The sequence below is a fragment of the Phascolarctos cinereus genome, unplaced genomic scaffold, assembly GCF_003287225.1.
Source record: "Phascolarctos cinereus isolate Bilbo 61053 unplaced genomic scaffold, phaCin_HiC Scaffold_5;HRSCAF=322, whole genome shotgun sequence".
In the NCBI taxonomy this organism is placed as follows: Eukaryota; Metazoa; Chordata; class Mammalia; order Diprotodontia; family Phascolarctidae; genus Phascolarctos; species Phascolarctos cinereus.
Window position 1 is genome coordinate 246,909,635 of NW_027555958.1, and position 23,385 is coordinate 246,933,019.

The following is a 23,385-nucleotide window of genomic DNA, read 5'->3' on the forward strand; positions in this document are numbered from 1 at the left end:
TGTCTTAGTCTTAGTAAGGGGTGGAGTGGGGCAAGGTACCAGATAAGGTACCCTGCTGCCTGGGAAGAGGAGGAAGGAGGGTGGACAGATATCGGTTATGGGAGAATCCAAGAAATTATAGAAAAAAGAAAAAGAGCCATTGAGTTGGAGAAAAAAAGATTTGGGAGTATCAAGATATGGTTAGACTCCTGTGGGATAGAAGGTGAGCCTTGATCTCTGAGACAGATTATTCAAACCTCTTACTGGAATAGAACTGTATTAATTTACATCGATTTTTGAAGAGGCTCCGAGTATTGTTTAAGGTCAGGTTGCCCAGAGCCTAGCCCCAGTTTCAGCCACCTCCCTGACACCCACCTCAGTTCTTGCTTATGTTGTTAAAGATCCAGGACAGGGAAAGTTGGAAGTTGGGTACTGGTAGGCCAGGGCTTTAGGACCACAGGTAAATGGGAGGGGTAGAAATGGTGACATCAGCAGAGGAGGTGGGGCTCAGAGGCAAGCAGCAGATAAGACACTAGTTCCCTAGAGAAGGCAACAATTACTCTGGAGCCTTCCTGTAGTCATGGGGAAAGAACAAGATGAGAAGGAGGTTTATGGTAAGGCTTGGGGCTAGATGCCTAGGACCCGGAGGGTTGAAGGGTCTGGTTAAGGGAAAGCAGGAGTTTATGGAATCACGGGAGGAGCTAGATGCCTGGGACTTCAAGGGGAATTTAGGGAAATGGGCTGAAGAATTGCTGAAGGGCTGGATCCCTGGAACTCTGAAGGAAGCAGAGGTTTGAAAAAGGCTTCCTAGGTTTGGAGGGGCAAAGGGGAAACTTTAGGAAGCTGGACATAGGTAAATTATTGGGGTTTTTGAGGTAGGAAAAAGGGCAGGTGTTAAAAGGATGGACACTTGCGTCTCTGGAGGCTGGAAGAACTATGTGCTTGGGTCCTTGAGAGCTGGATGGAGGACTGGGCAGGTGGATTCCTCTGAGGGCTAGAGGGGAAAAAGGACTCCTGGGTCCCTCTGGAGCTTAGAGGAAGAATTCTCTCAGGAAATGTAACATCTAGGTTTCTGGTGGCTGGGAGAAAGTGGATTCTTGGATTCTGTAGAGGAGGGACTGGGAAACAACGCCTGAGTTACTAAAGTGAGAGGAGGATTAGAGGAAAGGGGCCATTGAGAGCACCAAAAGCCCATTTCAATTCCTATAGGGAATCAGGAAGAGGGAGGGTTTGTTTGCTGGACTTCCTGGAGACGGCTACAGGTCAATGATTGACCTCTTTCATAACAAAGAAGAACGGAGTCCAGTGGAATTGGGGAAAACAGATACCACCCCACAACCCTCTTGCCAGTCTCCTTTCCCTTGCCCCTGGGCCCTTCTCCCCCTACCCTAATCCTTCCAAAGGACCCTGGAACCCTCATGACTGCCTCTTCCCCTCCCACCATGTGTGCTGTAAGTGCAGGTGCTCCACAGAGTTTGTGTCCACAATCTGAGCAATACAGTTCCAGCTAGGCTGAGGAGGAAAGATATCCATACCCCTAAGATGGATGAGGAGCATCCCAAGGGTTAATTCTTGTGTTTATACAATCCAGAGTCCCCTGATGAAAATGATGCTAGCCTCCTGGTCTCCCTCCCAGCAGCTGCTCCTCATGCCCTGGGGGACGGGAGTGAGGAGTCCGTACTGGAAATGCTTGCCCAGAGGGCTAATAAAGAAATGAAAACTGGCAAGGAGGGAGGCGGAAGGTGGTGGGTTAAGAGTACCAGAGAGATTGATGGAGACTGGAGAGAAGATGAATAGACCCAGAATGACAGAGGTCCAAATTAGACTGGAGAGGGAGAGTCCTAAGTGGGGGGAGGGAGCAAGGTAAAGGCTATTTCCTGGGCTCCAGGCCATGGAGGTGTGAACCAGGAAAAGGTCTGATAAGCTTATAGACCCAAGGCGGGGCTGGGGGACGAGTTGCTGGCTGTTAACCTGGCTTTCCCAACTCCTTTTACTTCTCTATCCTGCTCCATTCCCTCTCACACTTATCTCTGTCCCCTTCTCCCAGTCTCTCCCTCACCATCTCTCCCTTTCTGTCTGTCTTTGGCTCTCTTCTTTCTCTGTCTCTCCTCTCTATCTCCCTCCCTCCCCTCTCTCAGGCTTTCTTTTCCTTCACTGTTTCAATGAAGTTTGGTACTTGTGAAAGGGAGTTACTTGACAGCAGGGGGTGGGGCAAAAGGTCTTGGGCTAGCCCATAAGAAGGGAAGGAATTTGTTCTGGGGAAGACAAGGTTGACCCACAAAATGACAACCAGTATATGCTAACCTGTGTGGTTCTGAGTCTCTGCTTACCTCACTCTCCCCCTCAGGGAAGCCTGTCAAATATGATCCCACTTTCAGAGGCCCCATCAAGAACAGGTAACATCTCCCCCTACCAAAATTCCTATTCCCAGATATACCCCCCACACAAACTTCTATCCAATGATTTCTCCAATTCTCCAACAACATTAACCCCCATTAGCCCCGTCCTCACTGCCTTGAAAAAAAAATTCTTTTTCATCTCTCATTCTCTCCAGGAGCTGCACTGATGTGATCTGTTGTGTCGTCTTCCTGGTGTTCATTGCAGGCTACATTGTTGTGGGGCTTGTGGGTGAGCTTTTCCTTTCCCACAATCTAAAGGTGGAGAGAGGAGGACGGGTGATGAAGAGACCACATCCCTAACACCACGGCCTTCCTCTACCTCTCTGTTTCTTTGTCCCTCAGCCTGGTTATATGGAGATCCTCGCCAAGTTCTTTATCCCAGGAACTCTACTGGGGCCTATTGTGGGATTGGAGAGAACAGGTGAGAGGACCTGAATGCCTGGGTCCCTGAGGGAAGGAGGGGCTGAGGATGGATGCTCTTCTTCCACCTGACATTAGCTCCCTCCTCCCCTCCTACTTGAAGAATCCTCCCCCATCCTTCAAGACCCACCTTGAGTCCCACCTTCTCCATCAAGTACTCCTGGCTTCTCCAGCCCACAGAGAGCTCTCCCTGCTCAGTGCCCGCATTGTTCTTAAAGTCAGCACTGTATCATTTGGCACCCAGTTGTTATCTGTTTTGTGTCAATCTTTGTGTCTTGTTACCCCCTAGATTATAAACTCCTTGAGGGCAGAGACAATGTATTTCCTCCCCCAACAGCTCAGGGCTTGGTGCCAAACAGTTAACTGTAGGGCCTTTTTTTTCCTCTATAAAATGACAGGGTTTGTACTAGATCTTTAAGGTCCTATGGGGCCAAATCAATTCAACAAACACTTCTTAAATGACCAAAGCATTATATAGGCAATACAAAAAATAAAAAATAGCACAATACTTATTCTCAAGGAGCTTACAATCTATAAAATCTATAGTATATGTTAGAAAATTACTCAGGATATAGGGAAGTTTAAACTTTATCACCTGAGAGGTTCAAGGAAGGAAAATGTGGTACTTTGGAGGAAACACTGATTCTGGGCTCAGAGGAACCAAGTTCATATCCTGCCTCCAAGGTTTTGGATTCCCTCTGTCTCAGTTTGATCATCTGTAAAACAAAGGACTTGAAGTAGTTGTTGCTGTCCAGTGATGTCCAACTCTTCCTGACTCCATTTGGGTTTTCCTGGCAAAGATACTAGAGTGGTTTGCCATTTCCTTCTCCAGCTTATTTTACAAAGGAGGAAACTGAGGCAAACAGGGTTAAGGGACTTGCCCAGGGTCACACAGCTAATAAATGAGACCAGATTTGAACTCTGGAAGATGAGTCTTCCTGACTACAAGCCCTGAACTCTCTCCACTGAGCCACCTAGCGCCCCTTGATTTATGAAGGAGCCTCTGATTCTCTGAGTCTGTAGCTGACTGACCAGGGCTTATGGTCCTGCCTTTTCTCCTTACAGAGAGAAGCCATACCTCTATTACTTCAATATCTTCAGCTGTATCATGGCTACTACTATTATTACAGCCACTATGGATGGACTTCAGTGCCGAACTACTCAGGTCAGAGCCTGAAATCTGAGGAGCCTCTTGGGAATCCCATGTCCTTTCCCTGCCCTGGGAACCCAAATAGAGCACTGGATTTGAAGTCAGGAAACCCAGGTTTAAATCCCAGCTCTGTTATTTACTCCTTGTGACCTTGGAAAAATCACTTAACCTCTCTGGGCCTTACCTCAGTTGGATTAAATGATCTATAAGGTCCTTTCCAACTCTAACTTATCATCCTTTGACCTGGATGTCCTCTTCCCCAACTGTCAGAGAGTTCCTTATGGATCCTGGCATTCTCTCTCTTAGCCCTTAAGAATGTCTTAGGAGACTCTGGCAAATAGCTCCCTATCATACCCTACCTCTCTACCTTGCACAGATTTGTGTTTCTTCCTGCCCCAAAGAGTATTGGACAGTGAATCTTGATCAGATGTATCAGCCTGTGAAGGACGTCTTCAATTCATCCCTGCAGTTTTGCCAGCCCAGTGTTGATCCAGAAATGGTGAGCCAGCATACACAAGCACACAGACACACACACACACACACACACAAGGACTATGATCTCAAGTCAAATGAACTATAATCAACAATCAAAGTCTTTCTGCAAAAGATAAAGGCAGGACTATATGAAGTCAACCCAAACATGAATCTTCTCCAGCATCTCCACATCACTCTCCCCTGCCCAAGGGGTGTGTTTGTGTGTGTGTGTGACTAGTGAGTGTGTGTGCCTGTGTGTCTGTGTGTGACTGTATCTTCATCCCTTTCCCCAGGATGTGATTTCAAGTCTGAATTTGGACCTCTGCCCTGCTTTCCTCCTCATTTCTACTCCAGGTTAGTAAGTGATTTGTCCTTTCACAAAAATACACAGATGGAAGAGGCTTTAGAGACTCTTTAGGCCAACTGCTTCAGAAGAAGAAACTGGAAGCCCAGAGAGAAGGGACTTGTCCAAGATCACTCAGCAAGTTAGTGGCAGTCAGAACTCAGGTGTTCTGTTGTTCTCTGTCCAGGGCTCTTTTCCCTGCACTGGGCTTCATTTAGCACGTGTTTATTCGCTGTACATTAATTGTACATTTAGCACAAACTTAGAGTGCCAGGCCAGTATCTCCAGCTGCCCACTCGACCTCTCCACTGAAAGTCCCATAGGCAGCCTAAAACCAGCGTATGTCCAAAACAGCTTTCATTGTCTTTCCCCTTAAACTTCCCATTTCTCCTAACTTCCCTCTTTCCATTGAAAGCACTACCATTCCTCCAGTCACCCAAGTTTGATACCTTATCTCTTCACTTTCCATTCACCCACCTCCTGTCCCATCCACTCCCTCTGCCTCATCTCCGTCAGTAGCCACGTCTTGTCCACTTTACTTCTTCAACATCGATTTACTAATGAGACAACCATCCTAGTCCAGACCCTTATCACCTTTCTCCTGGGTCATTAATATAGCCTTATAATTGGTCTCCCCGAATCCAGTCACTCACAGATTTCTCTTTGGTATTTGACAGAAGAACCAACCACTTACTTCACAATGCAGCTCTAGCCTATCCTTCCAGGTTCCCTACACATTAGCACTCTACAATCCAATTAAATTGGGCTGTTTAGTCTGTTCCCTCTCCACCACCTGAAATGCTTTCTCTTCTCACCTCCACCCCTTAGAATCCCTAACTTCCTTCCAGACTTAGCTAAGGTGTCTCCTCCTGTAAGAGACTTTTCCTGATTCCCCTAGTTGTGACATGGTTAGACCATTAGGAATGGCCATTTGGCATTCATGTGCAAAATGGATTGGTGAGGGGAGAGACCGGATGCAGAGAGACCAATTAGAAGACTAATACAGTAATCCATGTCCAGGATAAAGGACTGAACTGTGGTGGTTGGGATGTGAATAAAGAGAAGGTGAAATTCACTGGATGTGAGAAGAGGTGAGGAAAGGAAAAGTGAGAACAAAGAGTTAAAGATGACTCCTAGATTAGAAAACCTAAGTGATTGGGAAGATGGTGCCACACTTAACAGAAATAGGGAAGTCTGGAGGAGGGATGGATTTAAGGGGAAAGATAATGAGGTTTTTTTGGACATGATGAGTTTCAGATGCCCATGGAACATCCGGGAGAATTAGGCACTTGATCATGTGAGACTGGAATTATTCAGGAGAGATCGTCATCAGGAGAGGTGGGGCCTGGGTAGATAGATTTGGTAGTCATCTGAATAGAAATGATTGGTTGAATCTACAGGAGATGATGAGATCACCAAAAAGAGTATAGAGAGACAAGAGGGCCCAGCACAAAAATAGATAGGGGGCAAAACGGGATGATGAACCTCCAAAGGAGACTGAGATCTCTGAAGTGTTGCAGCAAGTCAGGCCCAGACTTTAGGAAGGTTTCTGTTTGCTTCCCAAGGGCAGCAGGAGCTGACCATCCTTACATCCAACAAGTATTTATTGACCAGGAAGTCAGGTGCCAGGTACCAAATGAGTCTAACCTTCACTGAATTCTCCCTCTCCAGCTCTGGGCCGATGTATTCCTTCTGTCAAGTCTGCCTCTTCACTGAACACAACTATTATCATTCAAAGCATCGAGTGAGATATCCCTTCTCTCATTCCTCATCCCTGTTCTTCCTCCATCTACCCTTTGGCCCTCATATCTAGTTTCATCCTTTTCCTTCACCTCAGTGGTCTCTTGGACACCCTTAATGCCCGAGAAATCAGCACCAAGATTTTTGAAGATATTGCTCGGTCCTGGTACTGGATCCTTATGTGAGTTGCCAGGTTTTTCCAGCATCTCTGTTCCTTTCCTCAGTCCCTTTACTCTAGGAAGTCACAGCCTCATGGTACATGGGGATATTGGCTTAAAAGTAGAGGACAGGAAAATGAGAAAGCAGAAGAAGAACTGGGGGTGACAATAGATCACAAGGCCTGGAGGGAAGAAAATCTGCCCTGGGAGAGACAACACATAGTTCCCTTGGATGAGGGGCAAGGGAGGTGGCTCTGAAGGTGTAGGGGCTTCAGGAACAGTGTGGAGAACACAAGAACTTCCGGATCTCCGTCCCTCATTCCATCCCTTCCTATCCTCAGTGCCCTGGCTATCTCTGTGGCCTTGAGCTTATTGTTTTTGCTGTTACTTCGCCTTGTGGCGGGCCCCCTGGTGTTGGTGCTGATTTTGGGGGTGCTAGGGGTTCTCGCGTATGGGATCTACCACTGTTGGAAGGAATACAAGACACTTCGGGATGAAGGAGCCACCATTTCCGAGGTGGGCTTTACCACCAACCTTTCTGCCTACCAAAGTGTGCAAGAGACCTGGCTAGCTGCTTGTGAGTCATGCCCTCCTCCCTTAACACCCTGGATCGCCAAGCTGTCTAAAACACAACCAAAGCCTATCCCTATAGATTAAGCCCGACCCACAAAACCACTTACTTGTTCCCCCATCCCCTTGCCAGATACTTCCAAACCATACCATGTTTCCCTTCAGAGCTGGTATGAGATCTCTGACCTCTCCCAAACCCATCATATTTCCCTTTGGAGCTGGTGACCATACCGCCCCCAGTGCATCAACTCCATAGTCCTCATCTCTTCTCCACCATTCCCATGATTCCCACTCCCCTCCCCATTTCTCCCATAGTGATTCTGATTTCTGTGCTGGAGGGGATCCTTCTGCTGCTTCTGATCTTCCTCAGACAAAGGATCTGGATAGCCATCGCTCTCCTCGAGGAAGCCAGCAAGTTAGTGGGGAAGAGAGTGGGGAGATATTTAAAATGTGAGAATATAAAAGTGAACGAAAAGTGGGGTTGGGGACAGGAAAAGGGGGGACAGAAACGAATTAAAGAGAGAAATGGCCAATCACAGAGAGACCATGAAGATATGTGGAGAATCAGGGAAAGGGAGAGAGAGTATAGTACTGAGACACAGGGAGGGATGGGAGGGATGGGAGGGATGATAGGAGAGCTGAACCCTAGAGTGTAGGTAATTATCCATTTTGGGTGGTGGGGAGCTCCTGTCTTCCTTAAAAGGAAGGAGCATGGAGCTTTAAGCTTTTTAAATCTAAGAATTTTTATACATTTTAGTTTTGGGGCTTTTTTTTTCTTTTTGGTGAGGCAATTGGGGTTAAGTGACTTGCCCAGGGTCACACAGCTAGTAAGTGTCAAGTGTCTGAGGCTGGATTTTGCATTTTAAAGTTTAAGACTTCAATAAGACTTTTAGGTATAAATTATATTTAGATACTTAGATGTTTAATTGATTTTATTGTTGTGAGTGTTATGTCCTCCAACAGATGGCAAACCCCACCATATTTCATCATACTATGTAATTCTCATCCATGTCTTCATAAGCCATCCACAGAATGATTTATCCTCCACTCACTGTGCTGGAGGCCTTTCTGTGGCTCTTTTAGAATCACAAGGGTACCAGCATACCCCTCAGACTCTCCAATTGTTGTCTCTCAGTCTCCCCTCTATGGCTGACCCACTTCCTTTTCTAATCATACATATTAGATCATAGGATTTAGAGCGAGAAGGGACCTCAGAGATTGTTAAGTCCAACCCCTCATTTCACAGGTGAGGAAACTATCCTCAATGCCTTTTACTCCACTCATGGCATGCTACCAATGCTGACTTTCATGGAACCTATATTCTCATCCCTAGGGCAGCTCTGTGGTGAAGTGGATAGAGTACTGGGCTTGGAATAAGGAAGATTGATCTTCCTGAATTCAAATGTGGCCGCAGATACCTACTAGCTGTGTGGACTCTGGGCAAGTCATTTAACCCTGTTTGCCTCAGTTTCTTCATCTGTGAAATGAGCTGGAGAAGCAAATGGCAAACCACTTCAGTATCTTTGCCAAGAATACCCCAAATGGGGTCACCAAGAGTTGGATATGACTGAAAAACGACTGAACAATATATTCTAACCATATAAAAAATATGGAGGAGGGACAGCATGATTGGAAGGAAGAACAAAATGATGGGAGTTGTAGGGTAATAATGTTGCAGAGAGACCCAAGGCATTAACTGGGAGATTAAAAGGGGTGCAGCCTGGTCTGTGAGTGAGTGAGGATGTCTTTTCTGCAGGGCTGTGGGGCAGATGATGTCCACCTTGTTCTTCCCGCTCCTGACGTTTGTCCTCCTGCTCATCTCTGTGGCCTATTGGGTCATGACAGCTCTGTATCCTCTGAATGAAGTCTCAGATCCCCTGTGCACTAAGCTCCTAATCTTTGTGGCCCACAGGGAGCCCTAGGATATAGTGGGGAACTATGTCTTCCTTTGAGTTCTGAGGGGCCCTGGTTGTTAATGGGGGAAGCATTTGCTCCTTGATGATAGGGCCTGGACAGTCATCTTTCCTTAACCCTAATATGTTCCCTACTATCATAAGATTGCAGGATTTAGAGCTGGAAATAGATGATTAAATGATTTGCACAGTGCCTGGCACATGTAGGCCCTTAATAAAGGCTTGATTGATTGATTTGTCCAAAGTCACACACAGATAATAAGTAATAGTGCCAACCCAGATCCTCTGACCCCAAATCCAGACCTCCTTCTACTATCTCATGCTTCCTTGACTTCTTCCCTGGGTATCTGGCCACATCTGGACAACCTCAGTACGGATGGTGGGCTCCCAATGGCAGCGACCCAGGCTGTCAAGATGTCATCAATAAAACATGTAACCCCCTGGTAAGGAGGCTCCAAGACAAGAAGGATATTTGGGGGAAGAAACCTAGAGGATATGGTGGGGATCCTATTGTGTTCCATAGGGTGGGTGGCCTTACAATTAGTTAGGAAACAAAATGGAGGAGGGGGTCTAACATAGATCTCAAACCTGGGGACAGAAGAGAGAGAATGAGATTATTCTGTCTTCCCATTTTCTACCGCCTAGCATATAGTGCCTGGGTCAGAGCTAGCACACAGACTGATTAATGGCCCTTCCCTATGCTTTCTTCTCTCTTTCAGGACAAATTCTCCAGCCAACTCAATTCCTCCATCGCCATGTGCCCAAATCTAACTTGCCAGTTCCTAGGTTACTCCACTTCAGGGCCAGCCCAGCGTTCACTATTTAATCTGCAGATCTATGGGATCCTAGGACTGTTTTGGACACTCAACTGGGTGCTGGCCTTAGGGCAATGTGTCCTGGCTGGAGCCTTTGCTTCCTTCTACTGGGCCTTCAACAAGCCCCAGGATATCCCTTCCTGTCCCCTGACTGCTGCTTTCTTCAGGACTCTGCGGTCAGTGTAGTTTGGGGAAAGGATGCTTGGGACTTTCAGAAAAGTCAGAAGATTGAAACTTGGGCTTCTAAGAGGAGAAACTTGGGGACTGGAGTAAGGAGGGGATGCCTTAGTCTCTGAGGGGAGGACAGAGAAGGCCTAGATTTTCAGGTAAGGCTAGCCCCTAACAGCTGGTCTCATCTCTTCAGTTACCACACAGGGTCCCTGGCCTTTGGAGCCTTGATCTTGACTCTAGTCCAGATAGTGAGGGTTGTCTTGGAGTACCTGGATCACAAACTAAGAGGTAGGACCAGAGGGGTCAGGTACCTGAGTTTGGGTAGGGGAGAACAAGAGTCTGGATCTGACACTTCAGTTCTGTGGGGAGGGGACGGTTGGCAGCTTAGGGGACTTAGGTGGTTGATGAGAGTGGCTAAGACCAGATACTTAGATCTTCCTCTCTTCTCCTGTCCTCTCCGCCCCACCCCACTCCCACCTCTAGGAGCCCAGAACTCCCTGATCCGATGTCTTATGTGTTGTCTCAAATGCTGCTTCTGGTGTCTGGAGAAATTCCTCAAATTCTTGAACCGAAATGCATACATCATGGTGAGGTCTTTGGGACTATGTCTAAAAATATCCCCTCCCTCCTAACCTCCAATAAACCACTTCGAGAACCTTCACAGTGTCTCTCTCCACCCTCATGCCTGTCTCCACCCCCATCAGCAGACAGTGTAACTACAGGGAGGGAAGGGAAAATGTGTTAGCAATCTTCCCTTCTGGTTTCTCTTCTCCTAGATTGCTATCTATGGGAGGAATTTCTGCATCTCTGCTAAGAATGCCTTCATGCTGCTCATGAGGAACGTTGTCAGGTCAGAGTGTCAAATCCTTAGCCTCATTTCTTCAAATCTAAGATCCAACCCCTGCCTCCCTACCTTAAGGCAATTCCTACCCATAAAGGTCCATCATCCTGTTTTCCCCTAAATCCCTAATCATGCATCTCAACCCTCATCCCATCTCTGTAGCTGCTCTGTTTTTACCCCAGAGATAACCCCCCAAATTCTGCCAACAGGGTGGTCGTCCTAGATAAAGTGACAGACTTGCTGCTTTTCTTTGGCAAATTGCTCGTGGTTTCAGGAGTTGGTGAGTAGGGACATAGAATTTAGAGGCAGAAGAGAATAGAGAGATTACCTAGTCCAACCCCTTCCTTCCCCCTCATTTTACAGAGAAGGAGACCAAGGCCCAGAGATGGAATGTGATTTCACAGGATCCACAATTTAGAACCAAAGGGGACCTGAGAGGTTTAATCTAACCCCTTACTTTACAGATTAAGAAATTAAGGTCCAGCAAGGTTAATTACCTTATCCAAGGTCACATAGGTAAGAAGTAGAGGCAGTAGGAAAAACCAGATCCTGATTCCAGAGCCAATCATTTTGCCACACCACCACAATGGCGTCTGGAGAAGCCTAGGGAAACATGATTCTCTGAGGAGAATGTGTACCCGTGTGTGGAGGAGGGGAGAAAAACCAAGAACTAGAAGAGATGACCATAATTTGGGGGGAGAATGAGAGAGCTGCTTCACCCCCACTTCATGCCTTCTTCCTCCTATCCCCAGGCATCCTTTCTTTCTTTTTCTTCACTGGCCGAATCCCAGCCCTGAAGGAGGAATTTGGTTCCCTTAACCTCAATTACTACTGGCTCCCCATCATGGTGAGTGACTTGCCTCCATCCCTACTTCCTGGGACCTAAGTGTTCCCCTCACCTGAATTCTCCCTTCTCCAAGAGCCCTCACTCTTCTGAGTTCCTGTCATCATCCTCTGTATTCCAGGTCACCATCCTTGGCGCTTATGTCATCGCTTCTGGCTTCTTCAGTGTCTTCAGCATGTGTGTAGATACTCTCTTCCTCTGTTTCTGTGAGTATTTCCTCCTCCTGGAAACATGCCCCTCCCTATGAAATTCCCCACACATTCACCTGTACCTTCAACAAACTGGCCTATCAACCCTTACCGTATCTCCCAAGAAGACGGCTGGAAGTAGAAGGATCTTAACAAAAATAATGACACAAGCCAAAAGGCAAAATGAATGGGTTAAGAGCTGGGGGATCCTGGCCTGAATCTCAAACCAATTCAACAAATATTTTTTAAGCACTGTGGAAGACACTGTGCAAAAGTGAGAAAGTCCCTGACCTCCAGGAACCTATATGCTACTGGGGGGGGGGGGAATGCAACACATAGGTAAAAATAACCTGAGAAGCAGTAAAAATTAGGGCAGGAATGGCATCAGAACATGGAAACCTTTCTTGGAAAGATGGCACCTGGGGGCAGCTAGGTGGCGCAGAGGATAGAGCACCGGCCCTGAAGTCAGGAGGACCTGAGTTCAAATCTGGCCTCAGACCAAACACTTGACACTTAGGAGCTGTGTGACCCTGAGCAAGTCACTTAACCCCAATTGCCAAAAAAAATAAAAAAGAAGATAAAATAAGACTTGAAAAGTAGGTTGGAACCAGTCTGTGGAGGGTTTTAAACTGCCAGACAGAGAAATTTGTATTCTATCCTGTAGGGAATAGAGAACCATGAACATTCCTGAGCAAAAGAGTGACTTGATCAGACCTGTGCCTTAAGAAAATGATTTTGACAGTTGTACAAAGGATAGATTGGAAAGGAAAGAGACAAGTCACGAAGAGCTATTAGGAAGCTATTACAATAGTTTACATGGGAGGTGATGAGAGCCTAATTTAGGACAGCAATAGTATTGTCAGAATTTAGCAACTGATCAGATGTGGAAGGTGGAGAAAGAAAAGACAAGGATAATCTCGAGGTGACTGAGAGCGTGGTGGTGCCATCAATAGAAATAGGGAAAAGAGGAGGTTTGGAGCTTCCATTTTGGACACTGTTCAATCTAAGATAATGATGGGACATTTGGAGATGTCCAGCAGGCAAGTGGCAATGTGAAAATGGAGTTCAGTGGAGAAGTTAGGGTTGGATATATAGATTTTTGCCAATGAATGAGATCACTAAGGAGGGCATGGTAGAAGAGAAAAGAAAACAATCTTGAATAGGGCCTTCAAGGACATATGAAGGAAGGGGAGTAGTAGTAGGTGAGGGGAGATTAATAATGATCCAGCAAAAGAGACAAAGAAAGAGTCTTAGATTTAAAGGCAGTTCTCAAGAGGAAGACTTGGAGAAAACAGACTTTGAATTCAGTTCTACAAAATGTATTAAGTTACTGCTGTGGAGAGAACACTGGGAGAGATGCTGGGAGGCACAGTTTAGACAGAATATTTTCCTGTCCTGATGGTGCCTCATTTTCTTTCTTTCTTTCTTTCTTTCTTTCTTTCTTTCTTTCTTTCTTTCTTTCTTTCTTTCTTTCTTTCTTTCTTCCTTTTTTTTAGACTCATTTTCTAAGAGGGGTATGGGAATATGGTATACAAATCATATTAAATCCAAAACAGTAAACGTTACATATGTAAAATATACATAGAAATTAACCATAGGAGAGATACAGTAACAGCTTACAGTTTGCGGTACTTTATGGTAACACTCTTCTCATAACACTGCAAGCATTATTTATCCCCATTTTACAGATAATAGCAACAATTATAGCTTGCATTTATATAGAATTTTAAGGTTTTCAAAGTGCTTTACAAATATTATCTCATTTGGGGCAGCTAGGTGGTGCAGTGGATAGAGCAGCGGCCCTAGAGTCAAGAGGACCTGAGTTCAAATCCGACCTCAGACACATAACAGTTCACTAGCTGTGTGACGCTGGGCAAATCACTTAACCCCAACTGCCTAAAAGCAAAAAAAAGGAAAAAAAACATTATCCCATTTTATCATCACAACAACTTTGAAAGATTTATTCCATTTTACATTTGAGGAACCACAGGCACCCAAAGGTTTAAATGACTTGCTCAGGGTCACACAGTTATTAGGTGTGTACGGCCAGATTAGAGCTCACGTCATCATAACTCCAGGTCTGATGCTCTACCCTTTGTACCACCTAGCTACCTAGTTTTCCAGATGAAGAAACTAAGGCTCAGAGGAAGTGACTTTGGTCACACCAAGCTATAAAGGATCAGAGCTAGGATGAGCAAGTGCTGGGCAATATCAGAGAAAGGAAATACAAATGACAGGGAACCAAGGAAGGGTTCGTGCAGGTGACTTTTGAGCTAGGCTTTGAAGGAGAGGCAGGCTTTCAAAAAGTCAAGAATTAATGGGGGGGGGGCCGCTAGGTGGCGCAGTAGAGAGAGCACCGGCCCTAGAGTCAAGAGGACCTGAGTTCCAATGCGACCTCAGACACATAACGCTCACTAGCTGTGTGACCCTAGGCAGGTCACTTAACCCCAACTGCCTCACCAAAAAAAAAAAAAAGAATTAATAGGAGGGAGGGAAATACAGTTAGTAGTCATTATTGTGAATGTGAATGGGATGAACTCACCTGTAAGACAAAACAGCAGAATGGATTAGAAACCAAAGTGACCCAAGTAGGGACAACCCCAAGAAACTTTCCTCCTGATGGGGGGGGGGGAAGGGAGGGACTGGGAGAGGACAGAATTCACGGGGGTGCTTTTGGTTCCCGGCTCAGTGGAAGACCTGGAACGGAATGACGGCTCCCTGGCCAAGCCCTACTACATGTCCAAGAACCTCATGAAGATTCTGGGGAAGAAGAACGAGCGCCCCTCCCGGGAAAAGAGGAAAAAGGCGAAATAACCAGACCCGGCCTAGGAAGCTTCTCACCTGGATCTCAGTCCCCATTTCCCGGCCCTCCCCTCACCCCTTCCCAATTGCCCTGGTTTCCAGATGGAGATTTTATAATCCGCAGATTTTATTAAAAACCGATTCCCCCCCCCACACACACAAACTTGGCCCGGCTCATTCTCTTCCAGCCTCCTGCCGCTTTAAACCGGTCCCCCTAGGTTCACCAATGGCCAGGCTCTGAGACCAATCAGAAGGCTCGGGGTACTTTTCCCTATTCACTTCGGCCAATGAGCTCCCGTTCGTCCTATGACTCCCATGGGACCGACCAGGCCAATCGGAAACGCTGTTACCTAACGCTAGCCACTGAGTCACTAGTAGGGAGGGAGAGAGGCAGGAGGTGGGAACTCTCTGTCCAATCGCAGGGGCCGCGGTACCGTCCCCCACCTGGGAAGGGAAGCGCCTATATCCGCGCGCAAGGGGCTGCCCAATCCGGACGGATCGGGCGGGTTTTTTTTTTAAAGGGCAAAGGAGCGGGATCAGCTGACTTGGTTCCCTAGCCCCTGCTCCCCTGCCGCCCTGTCAGTGTCCGGGGCTGCGAGCGGTTGCTATGGAGGAGGGACCAGCGCCTCGGGAGACTCGGTCTCCGGGGTCGTGCCGAGTCCGCGGTCTCTGGCTTTCCCTGGTGAGCCTTCTGCTGCTGCCGCAGCTCGAAGGGTCGCGGGTGCCCGATGACTTCAGCCTGGTAAGTGCCCCGTCCGTCCCGCATCTCCCGGGCTCGGGGACCGGGGCTTCCGAGCCCTCCCTCCAGCATCGCAGCCTTCCGTGTCAGCTTCCCTCCGGGATAGTGTCCCCAGCCCAGGTTTCCCAGCCTCCTATTTTGTTGCCCCGAGGGACACATGGGCACCTCATCCCCGTCTCCTCCAGACCCCGCTCCCATGTTGCCTGCCCCGCTCCCATGTTGCCTGCCCCGCTCCCGCCCTCCTCACCACCCGGGACACCTGCCAGACGTCTCACCCCCTCCTTCCTCGGGGTACCCAGGTGTCCGAGATGCTCGCTCCATTAATGCCCCCTCCAGCGTGAATTCCCATCCCCAAACACACACACACACACACACACACACACACACACACACACACACACACACACACACACACACACGAGGGACCCAGGCATCAAACACTTCCCCCTCAGACTTTACATAAACACCTATGCAAAGGCTTCGCAGCTAACTAAGGTATCTAATTAAGACCATATATGTCCCATCTTTGTCCCCCGGGACCCAGGCATCAGAGCCCCACGCCTCCACTTTTCCCCAGGGATCTAGGCAACTAAGGCTCCTCATCCTCCTCTCCTGTTCTACTCCCAGGTAAACTCGCCTCCAGCTCCAGATCGCTATCTTGAACACTCAGATCGCTATCTTTCTGTCCAGTTCCAGTCCCAAGGCTACCAAAGCTGCTGGTTCTCCATCTCTTAACTAAGCACTGGAAGCCTAGGCTTCTGAACTCCTAATTTCACAAGAACCTAACTCAGCCCTCTCCTCCCTACCATCCTTCTAGGCCCAGATATCAGAGCCCCCACCTCCATTCTCAGATCCCCTGGGGGCACACTGGCATCTGCCAAGATACCTGAGCTCCTATCCTCACCCCTATCTCCTACTCTGTCATTCCCTAGAACTCAAAGTCTTCTATCCTCAGATTCTCCCAGGAGTCTTCCATCTTTCCCTGCTATCTAGTCATATAAGGTGCACCCATTGCCACCAGTGGTTAATAGGGTACTGGACTTGGAGTCAGGAAGACTTGCATTCAAGTATGACCTCAAACTAGCTCTAAACCTGGCCAAGTCATTGTGCCTTAGTTTCTCATGAGTTTCTTAGTTTCTCCTTTTCTCTGTGCCTTAGTTTCCTCATCCATAAAATTGTGAGGGATAAAACTGAAGGCCTCTAAGGTCCGTTCTAACTTTAAATCCATGATCTATGAACCTTGATGTTTCATCCCTAATCAAACCCAAGCATGTGACTAAATGCTTACTCCTCTCAGGACTAGGTATTAGAGAACCTCAACTCCAGCTCCTACTCTGACCTCCTTCTCCTCCTGTTATTACAGGTACAACCATTGGTGACTTTGGAGCAGCTCCTTTGGGTGAGTGGGAAGCAAACTGGGAATGTGGACACTTTCAGAATACCACTGATCTCAGCTACTCCCCGAGGGACCCTCCTAGCCTTTGCAGAGGCCCGGAAGATGTCGTCCTCAGATAGAGGGGCTAAATTCATTGCCATGCGGAGGTCCACAGATGGAGGTGCCTGAATTCTGAGGAAAGGGTGGGGGGGTAGGGAAGCAGGATCTGGCCTGGGGGCCCAAATGGCTGAGTCATTTATTTAACAAACATTTATTAAATGCCTAATGTACAAAGCCCTGTGCTAGGCATTAGAGATACATAAATATAGATACATATAGCATAGCTTTGCTGAGAAGGAGTTTACAGTCTATTGGTGGGAGGTGGGAAATTGAGGGGAGGGAAGTATCAAATCTGTATTCATATACCTAGGAGACAAGGAGGAATGAGAAGTCCAGGCAAAGTATTGTGCTAAATCTGAGATGAGGTGAGACTCTAGGCAGTGGAGAAGAAGATGAATAAGATGGAATCTGAGAATCTGACTCCTATATCTTGATCCTGTGTTTTTATCAGGTGCCACATGGTCCCCCACATCATTTATAGTGGATGATGGGGATGTTGCCGATGGACTGAACCTGGGGGCCATAGTTGGGGATGTTGAAACGTGTACAATGTTCCTTTTCTATTCTCTCTGTGCGCATTATGATGGGTGTTCCGTGGCTTCCACCATGCTGGTGTGGAGCAAGGATGATGGCATCACTTGGAGCCCACCCAGAAACCTCTCCTTGGATATTGGAACTGAAATGTTTGCTCCAGGACCAGGCTCTGGCATTCAGGTCATTGGGTTGGGGTAGGGTGGGAAGGGGAACTTCTTGAAATGAACATTTATTATATAAATGTGAATTATTATGGGGCTCTTTATCAGGTGGTGAGTTCCCTGTCTTCCACTGAGTATCTTCAAACAGTCTGGGTGACTACTTGTCAGGGATAGGTTGTAGAGAAGATTCCTGTTCAATTATGGTTTAGACCGCATGACCCTTGCGGTCTCTTCCAGTGCAACAATTCTATGATTATTATTATGGTAACAGGAGTTGGGACTTTGGGAAGGAAAGTGCTCTTAAAAGTCAAGATTAACCTACCCAAGGATGACCTAGAAGAGAAAAGTTGTAGTAGAGTTGGGACTCATCATTTTAAATGAAATTTCCTAGAAGGAATTTTTTTTGCCAGGAATCTGATTTAGGATCACAGATTTAGAGCTGGAAGAGCTGACTTTAAAAGTCATCTAGTCTTCCTAGAAAGACTTTTCTTACCAGAGAGAATGGGATTTTTTCAATGAACTTCCCATTTGGAAGATGGGCAAATTTCTTGTCACAGAATTTTGTTCCAAGGAGAAGCTTCTTATTTAGAAAAAAGGGCCTTTTGAGATTTTGGAAGATTAACTTCCTTAACAAGACCTGTTGAGGTTAGAGGCTGGGACTAGAGGAAAACTGGAAGGAGCTTGAGAGAATATGAGACTTCCTCTGATTGATTTTATGTAACTGAGGATGCCTCCTTCCTGTCTTGGAGAACCTGGTTTAGAGTTCCCGTATATTTCACTCCATGACATTCTGTTTTCCCAACAGAAGCAGCATAAGCCATATAAGGGCCGGCTCATTGTCTGTGGCCATGGAACCCTGGAGCGTGATGGGGTCTCCTGCCTCATTAGTGATGACAAAGGAGCCTCCTGGCGCTATGGCGGTAGAATCAGTGGGATTCCGTATGGGGAGCTCAAGAAACCAAATGACTTCAGTCCTGATGAGTGCCAGGTTAGAAACTTAAGAATACAGAACTCCTTACTTCCTACCCATTCCCTTAGCATCACCCACACACACACTCTTTTTTTTTTTAAATTAATTTATCTTGATTTATCAACAATCACTTCCACAGGCTTTTTAGTTTTAAATTTTTCTTCCTCCACCCCCCAAGATGGCTCACAGTCTGATATAGGCTATACATATACATTTCTATTAAATATATTTTCACATTAGTGATGTTGTAAGGAAGAATTAGAACCAATAGGAGGAACTATCAGAAAGAGGAAACAAAACAAAACAGAAGGAAAAAAAATAACAAATAGTATGCTTTGATCTGTATTCAAAGTCCATAGTTCTTTCTTTGGATGTGGATAGCATTTTTCCGCATGAGACCTTTGGAGATGTCTTAGATCCTTGCGTTGCTGAGAAGGGCTAAGTCTATGAATGTTAGTCATCTCACAACATAGCTGTTACTCTGTACAACATTCTCCTGGTTCTGCTCACTTCACCCAGCATCAGTCCATAAAAGTCTTTCCAGGTTTTTCTGAAGTCAGCCTGTTCATCATTTCTTATAGCACAATAGTATTCCATTACATTCATATACCACCACTTGTTCAGCCATTCCCTAATTGGTGGGCATTCCCTCAATTTCCAATTTTTTGCCACCATAAAAAAAGAATTGCTATAAATATTTTTGTACATGTGAGTCCTTTTCCCATTTGTATGATCTCTTTGGGATACAGCCCTGGAAGTGGTATTGCTGGGTCAAAGGGTATGCACATTTTATGGCCCTTTGGGCATAGTTCCAAATTGCTCTCCAAAATGGTTGGATCATTTCCCAACTCCACCAACAATGCACACGCACCCTTCCTATAGACCCAAGTGCCTGCTCTTCCCTCATCCCAGCCCACTAACTCTTTCCCCCCTCAGACTCTGCCTCCCTCAGAGACCTATATACCTGATACCCTAGCTTTCTTCAAGTTCATTTCCACATTTCAATCTCTCTACTTAATGAGCCTTCTCCCCTGAAGCCTCTGACTTGCTACCCCCTCAGCCCTACGAACTCCCTGATGGCTCCGTCGTAATTAATACCCGAAACCAGAATAACTACCATTGTCACTGCCGCATCATCCTCCGAAGCTATGATGCATGTGAAACCCTCAAGCTCCAAGACATAACCTTTGATGAAGAACTCATCGACCCTGTTGTAGCTGCAGGCGCTGCGGCCACCAGCTCTGGTCTGGTCTTCTTCTCAAATCCAGCTCATCCAGAATATCGTAAGTCCCTGGGATGGGCAGGGGAATGCTCTCCTTGGCCTCAGAGTCCCTTTTTGACTTTTTTTCTCTCTTCCCTCCCCTCCCCCACATGCAATTACATCCACATTGCCATCATCCTGATTCAAGCCTTCATCTACTCTTACTACTCTCATCTCTCATCAAAATGGCTTCCTAACAAGTCGTCTTGCTTCCATCTTTTCTGCAATCTGTGGTTTTAACCACACAGTGGTTAAAATACTTTTTGTGATGTATAGCTTTAATGAGAGGTGGTCTGGTGTGGTGGATGAAACTGGTCTGGGTTTAAGCCCTGCCTTGGACACACTGCTTGGGCAAATCGCTTGCTCTGGAGTAGCAGAAGAGTTGCTGATTTGCATTGGCAGAAGGAATTTCCTCAGTGAGAGTTACTCCCATTCCCCCATTAAAAATACAGATGCAGACCAAAAATAAAAGAACACCTACCCACATTATTAGCAGCAGCCAGGTAGCTCGGTAAATATAGTGCTAGACCTGCAGTCAGGAAGTCCTGAGTTCAAATCCACCCTTAACACTTACTAGCTATATGGGCAAGTCACTTTAACCTCTCTCTGTCTCAATTTCCTCATCTGTGAAATGAGGGTAATAATAGCACCCAGAGTTGTTGTGAGGATAAAATGAGTTAATATTTCTAAAGCACTTTGCAAACTTTAAACTGCTGTATAAATGCTAGCTATTATTATTATCCTGTTTATAAATTTTGAGTGGTTTCATATTGCTTACTAAGTAAAATACAAACTCTTTAATCAAGGCCCTTCTCAATCTAGTAAGAATTTGCCTTTATAGTTTTTTCTCCCATAGTTCCCTGTTCATCTGCTCTGTGGTCCAGAAGGACCATGCTACTCACCATTTCTCAATCTCATCTTGCCCTTTCCTGGTTCTTTGTATTCACATAAATTCATCGGACATCTCTACCTGTTTACATTCTCCTCTTCCTTCAACATCTACTTCAAACACCACCTATTCCATAGAGTCTGTCTTTATTTCTGATCACTCAGTTGAAAGTGATCTTTCCCTCCCCATTTTCTTCTGTCTCTTTGTCTTGACTTCTCCTTTCTTCCTTCACATTCTATCTTTTCATTGTGCTTATTTGTTTAGACATGTTGCATCCCCTCTATTAGACCACGTGCTCCCTGAGATAAGGGACTGTCATTTTTTGTTTTGGTATCCCCCATGCCTTCCAGTTCAACAGACATTTATTAAGTTTTTACTGTGTACAATACCTTCTTGTTTCATCTTTCTCTCTAGGGGTAAATCTGACCATACGTTGGAGTTTCAGCAATGGTACTTCATGGAGGAAAGACACGATTCAACTGTGGCCAGGTCCCAGTGGTTACTCATCCTTGACAGTTCTGGAGGGAGCTCAGACTTGGGGGGATGGGACCCCCCAGCTCTATGTCCTGTATGAAAAGGGTCGGAATGACTACTTCGAGAGTATCTCTCTGGCCAAGATCAGTGTCTATGGCACTCTCTGAGCCTTACCCCACAGAGAGGATGAGAAGATATGAGGGGTACTAGGGGCACCTCAGACTTTGCCTTTTAGGACTCTGCTGATCCGTTGTTGTAGATATATGGCTCTTTCCTAAAAAGTCATGATTTTTGGAATATTCATCTTCCCTTTGATAGGGACAACCTCCTTTAAGACTTTTTGTCTTATCTCCTCTGACAAACACTAGGCCCTCTTTCCCCCTGAGCCTTCCTTTCTTTTTCAGTTATAATGCCTTTTTTTGCTTAGGAGATGGGGCCCCACTTTTCTCCCTGCTTCCTCTAGATCCCAATAATCTCTCTCTTAGGGCACTAGACTGCTCTTGCTCCTAACTCTACTGAATCCCCCTTCCCCATCCCTATCCCTCTTCATGGTGGGGGATGAATTTGCACAAACCTGAACTCAGGGACTTCTGGTTGGGAGGGGTGCCGAAATTTAGAGTGGGAGTGCAGGTTGTTGGAGGACAGTAGGAGATTTTGGATGAGGAAAGGACACTTTGGACTGTTTACAGATCAATAAGTTAATCAGTTAAATTAGTAGTTCTAATGAAGGAAAATAAGAATTTGCCAATGTCTATTTATTAAAGCTGTGGTCTCTATCTGTGTATGTCTTTGGGTTTCCTAAATATAGCCATGAAAGAGAAAATGAGAGAAGAGAGAGCTGTCATAGAGGAAAGAGCAAAAGGCTTGGGTTTGAGTCCTGGTACTGCCACTCACTAACTGTGGTCCTTGGCCAAGTCCCTTAATTGCTCTGAGCCATAGTATCAAGTAGTCTTAAGTGTTTGGAACCACAGAGGTAATCTAATTCAACACTCATCTAAAGCATGAATTCCCTCTGTTGACATTCCTGCTAAATAATGATCCAGCCTAATTACCTTTTTTTTTAATATCACCTTAATTTCCCAATATACCCCTTCTCCCACCCCTACATAACAAGCTATTCCTTGTAAAAAGAAAACACTGAAAAATAGTTCAGCAAAAATACCCAGTGCATCAACCACATTTGACAGCATAGACAGTAAACAGTGTTCCATACCTATAGAGGTTCCCCACTTCTGGGAGGTGAGGGAGGTACATGTTCTCACATCTTCTCCAGAGCTAAGCTTGGTCATTAGAATTAGACAGCACTCAGTTCTGTATTTTGTTTTTTCTATTCACATATTTGTAGTCATTACACATAATGTTTTCCTGCTTCTGCTGTCCTACCTCAATTTAGTCTTCCAATGTTTCTCTGAATTCTTCACATCATTTATTATGGCCTAGTAATATTCCAACATGTTCATGTACCATAATTTATTTAGCCATTCTCTGCTCAGTATTTATTTTGCTTCCAGTTCTTCTCTAACCTCAAAAAGTATCACTGAATATTTTGGTGTATGTGGAACCTTTTGTTTTGTTTTTGACCTCCTTGGAGTAAATACCTAGCGATTTGTCTCTGTTTCACAAGGTATGAACATTGTAGTCAGTTGTTTGGGTTTTGTTTGGTGTTTTCTTTTTAGCATAATTCCAAATTGCTCTTCAGAATGGTTTTTACCAATTTGCAGCTTAATTTAGCAGCATATTAGTGTACCTGTCTTCTCCTAGCCCCTCTGCCTAATCCCATCTTTTGTCATCTTTGCCAATTTGCTGAATATAAAGTGAAACCTCAAAGTTAGTTTTGATTGCATTTATCTTATTGTTAGTGATTTGAATCAGTCCTTCATAATGTGTGAAACAATATCTTGTAATACATGGTATAGGCACAGGGCCTGCCAGAAACGATATTAACTTTGATTGATAATCCAAGCATTACTTCTTTTTTTAAATTAATTTATTTTGATTTATCAACAATCACTTCCATATGCTTTTGAGTTTAAACTTTTTCTCCCCCTCCCTCCC

At 45.7% G+C, this 23,385-nt stretch overlaps 2 protein-coding genes across 2 annotated transcripts; both read left to right on the plus strand.

The window, feature by feature from the left end:
* The first annotated feature begins 489 nt into the window (after positions 1–489).
* On the plus strand, positions 490–14,970 carry SLC44A4 (solute carrier family 44 member 4). The gene is made up of 21 exons (XM_020974224.2): positions 490–593; positions 2,327–2,375; positions 2,534–2,607; positions 2,721–2,799; positions 3,864–3,963; positions 4,325–4,447; positions 4,716–4,776; positions 6,437–6,509; positions 6,603–6,686; positions 7,005–7,240; positions 7,549–7,648; positions 8,990–9,082; positions 9,490–9,589; positions 9,866–10,137; positions 10,326–10,420; positions 10,616–10,719; positions 10,909–10,982; positions 11,183–11,253; positions 11,726–11,820; positions 11,939–12,023; positions 14,695–14,970. Exons 1-21 carry the CDS (start codon positions 560–562, stop codon positions 14,817–14,819), a joined length of 2,127 nt encoding a protein of 708 aa, XP_020829883.1. The 5' UTR covers positions 490–559; the 3' UTR covers positions 14,820–14,970.
* A 92-nt stretch (positions 14,971–15,062) lies between these two features.
* NEU1 (neuraminidase 1) lies at positions 15,063–22,106 on the plus strand. Its single transcript, XM_020974226.2, has 6 exons — positions 15,063–15,549; positions 16,910–17,102; positions 17,493–17,755; positions 18,542–18,724; positions 19,767–19,989; positions 21,271–22,106. The coding sequence occupies exons 1-6, from the start codon at positions 15,415–15,417 to the stop codon at positions 21,495–21,497; spliced, it is 1,224 nt and encodes a 407-aa protein (XP_020829885.1). The 5' UTR covers positions 15,063–15,414; the 3' UTR covers positions 21,498–22,106.
* Positions 22,107–23,385: the final 1,279 nt, after the last annotated feature.

Bases quoted from the DNA above. Each gene is read 5' to 3' on its own strand.
- SLC44A4 (XM_020974224.2), top strand. From the start codon at position 560: ATGGGGAAAGAACAAGATGAGAAGGAGGTTTATG. The intron at 10,983-11,182 runs GTCAGAGTGTCA...TTCTGCCAACAG, and splicing joins CTCATGAGGAACGTTGTCAG to GGTGGTCGTCCTAGATAAAG. The intron at 11,821-11,938 runs GTGAGTGACTTG...TCTGTATTCCAG, and splicing joins ACTACTGGCTCCCCATCATG to GTCACCATCCTTGGCGCTTA.
- NEU1 (XM_020974226.2), top strand. From the start codon at position 15,415: ATGGAGGAGGGACCAGCGCCTCGGGAGACTCGGTCTCCGGGGTCGTGC. The intron at 15,550-16,909 runs GTAAGTGCCCCG...CTGTTATTACAG, and splicing joins TGCCCGATGACTTCAGCCTG to GTACAACCATTGGTGACTTT. The intron at 17,756-18,541 runs GTCATTGGGTTG...TTTTCCCAACAG, and splicing joins GACCAGGCTCTGGCATTCAG to AAGCAGCATAAGCCATATAA.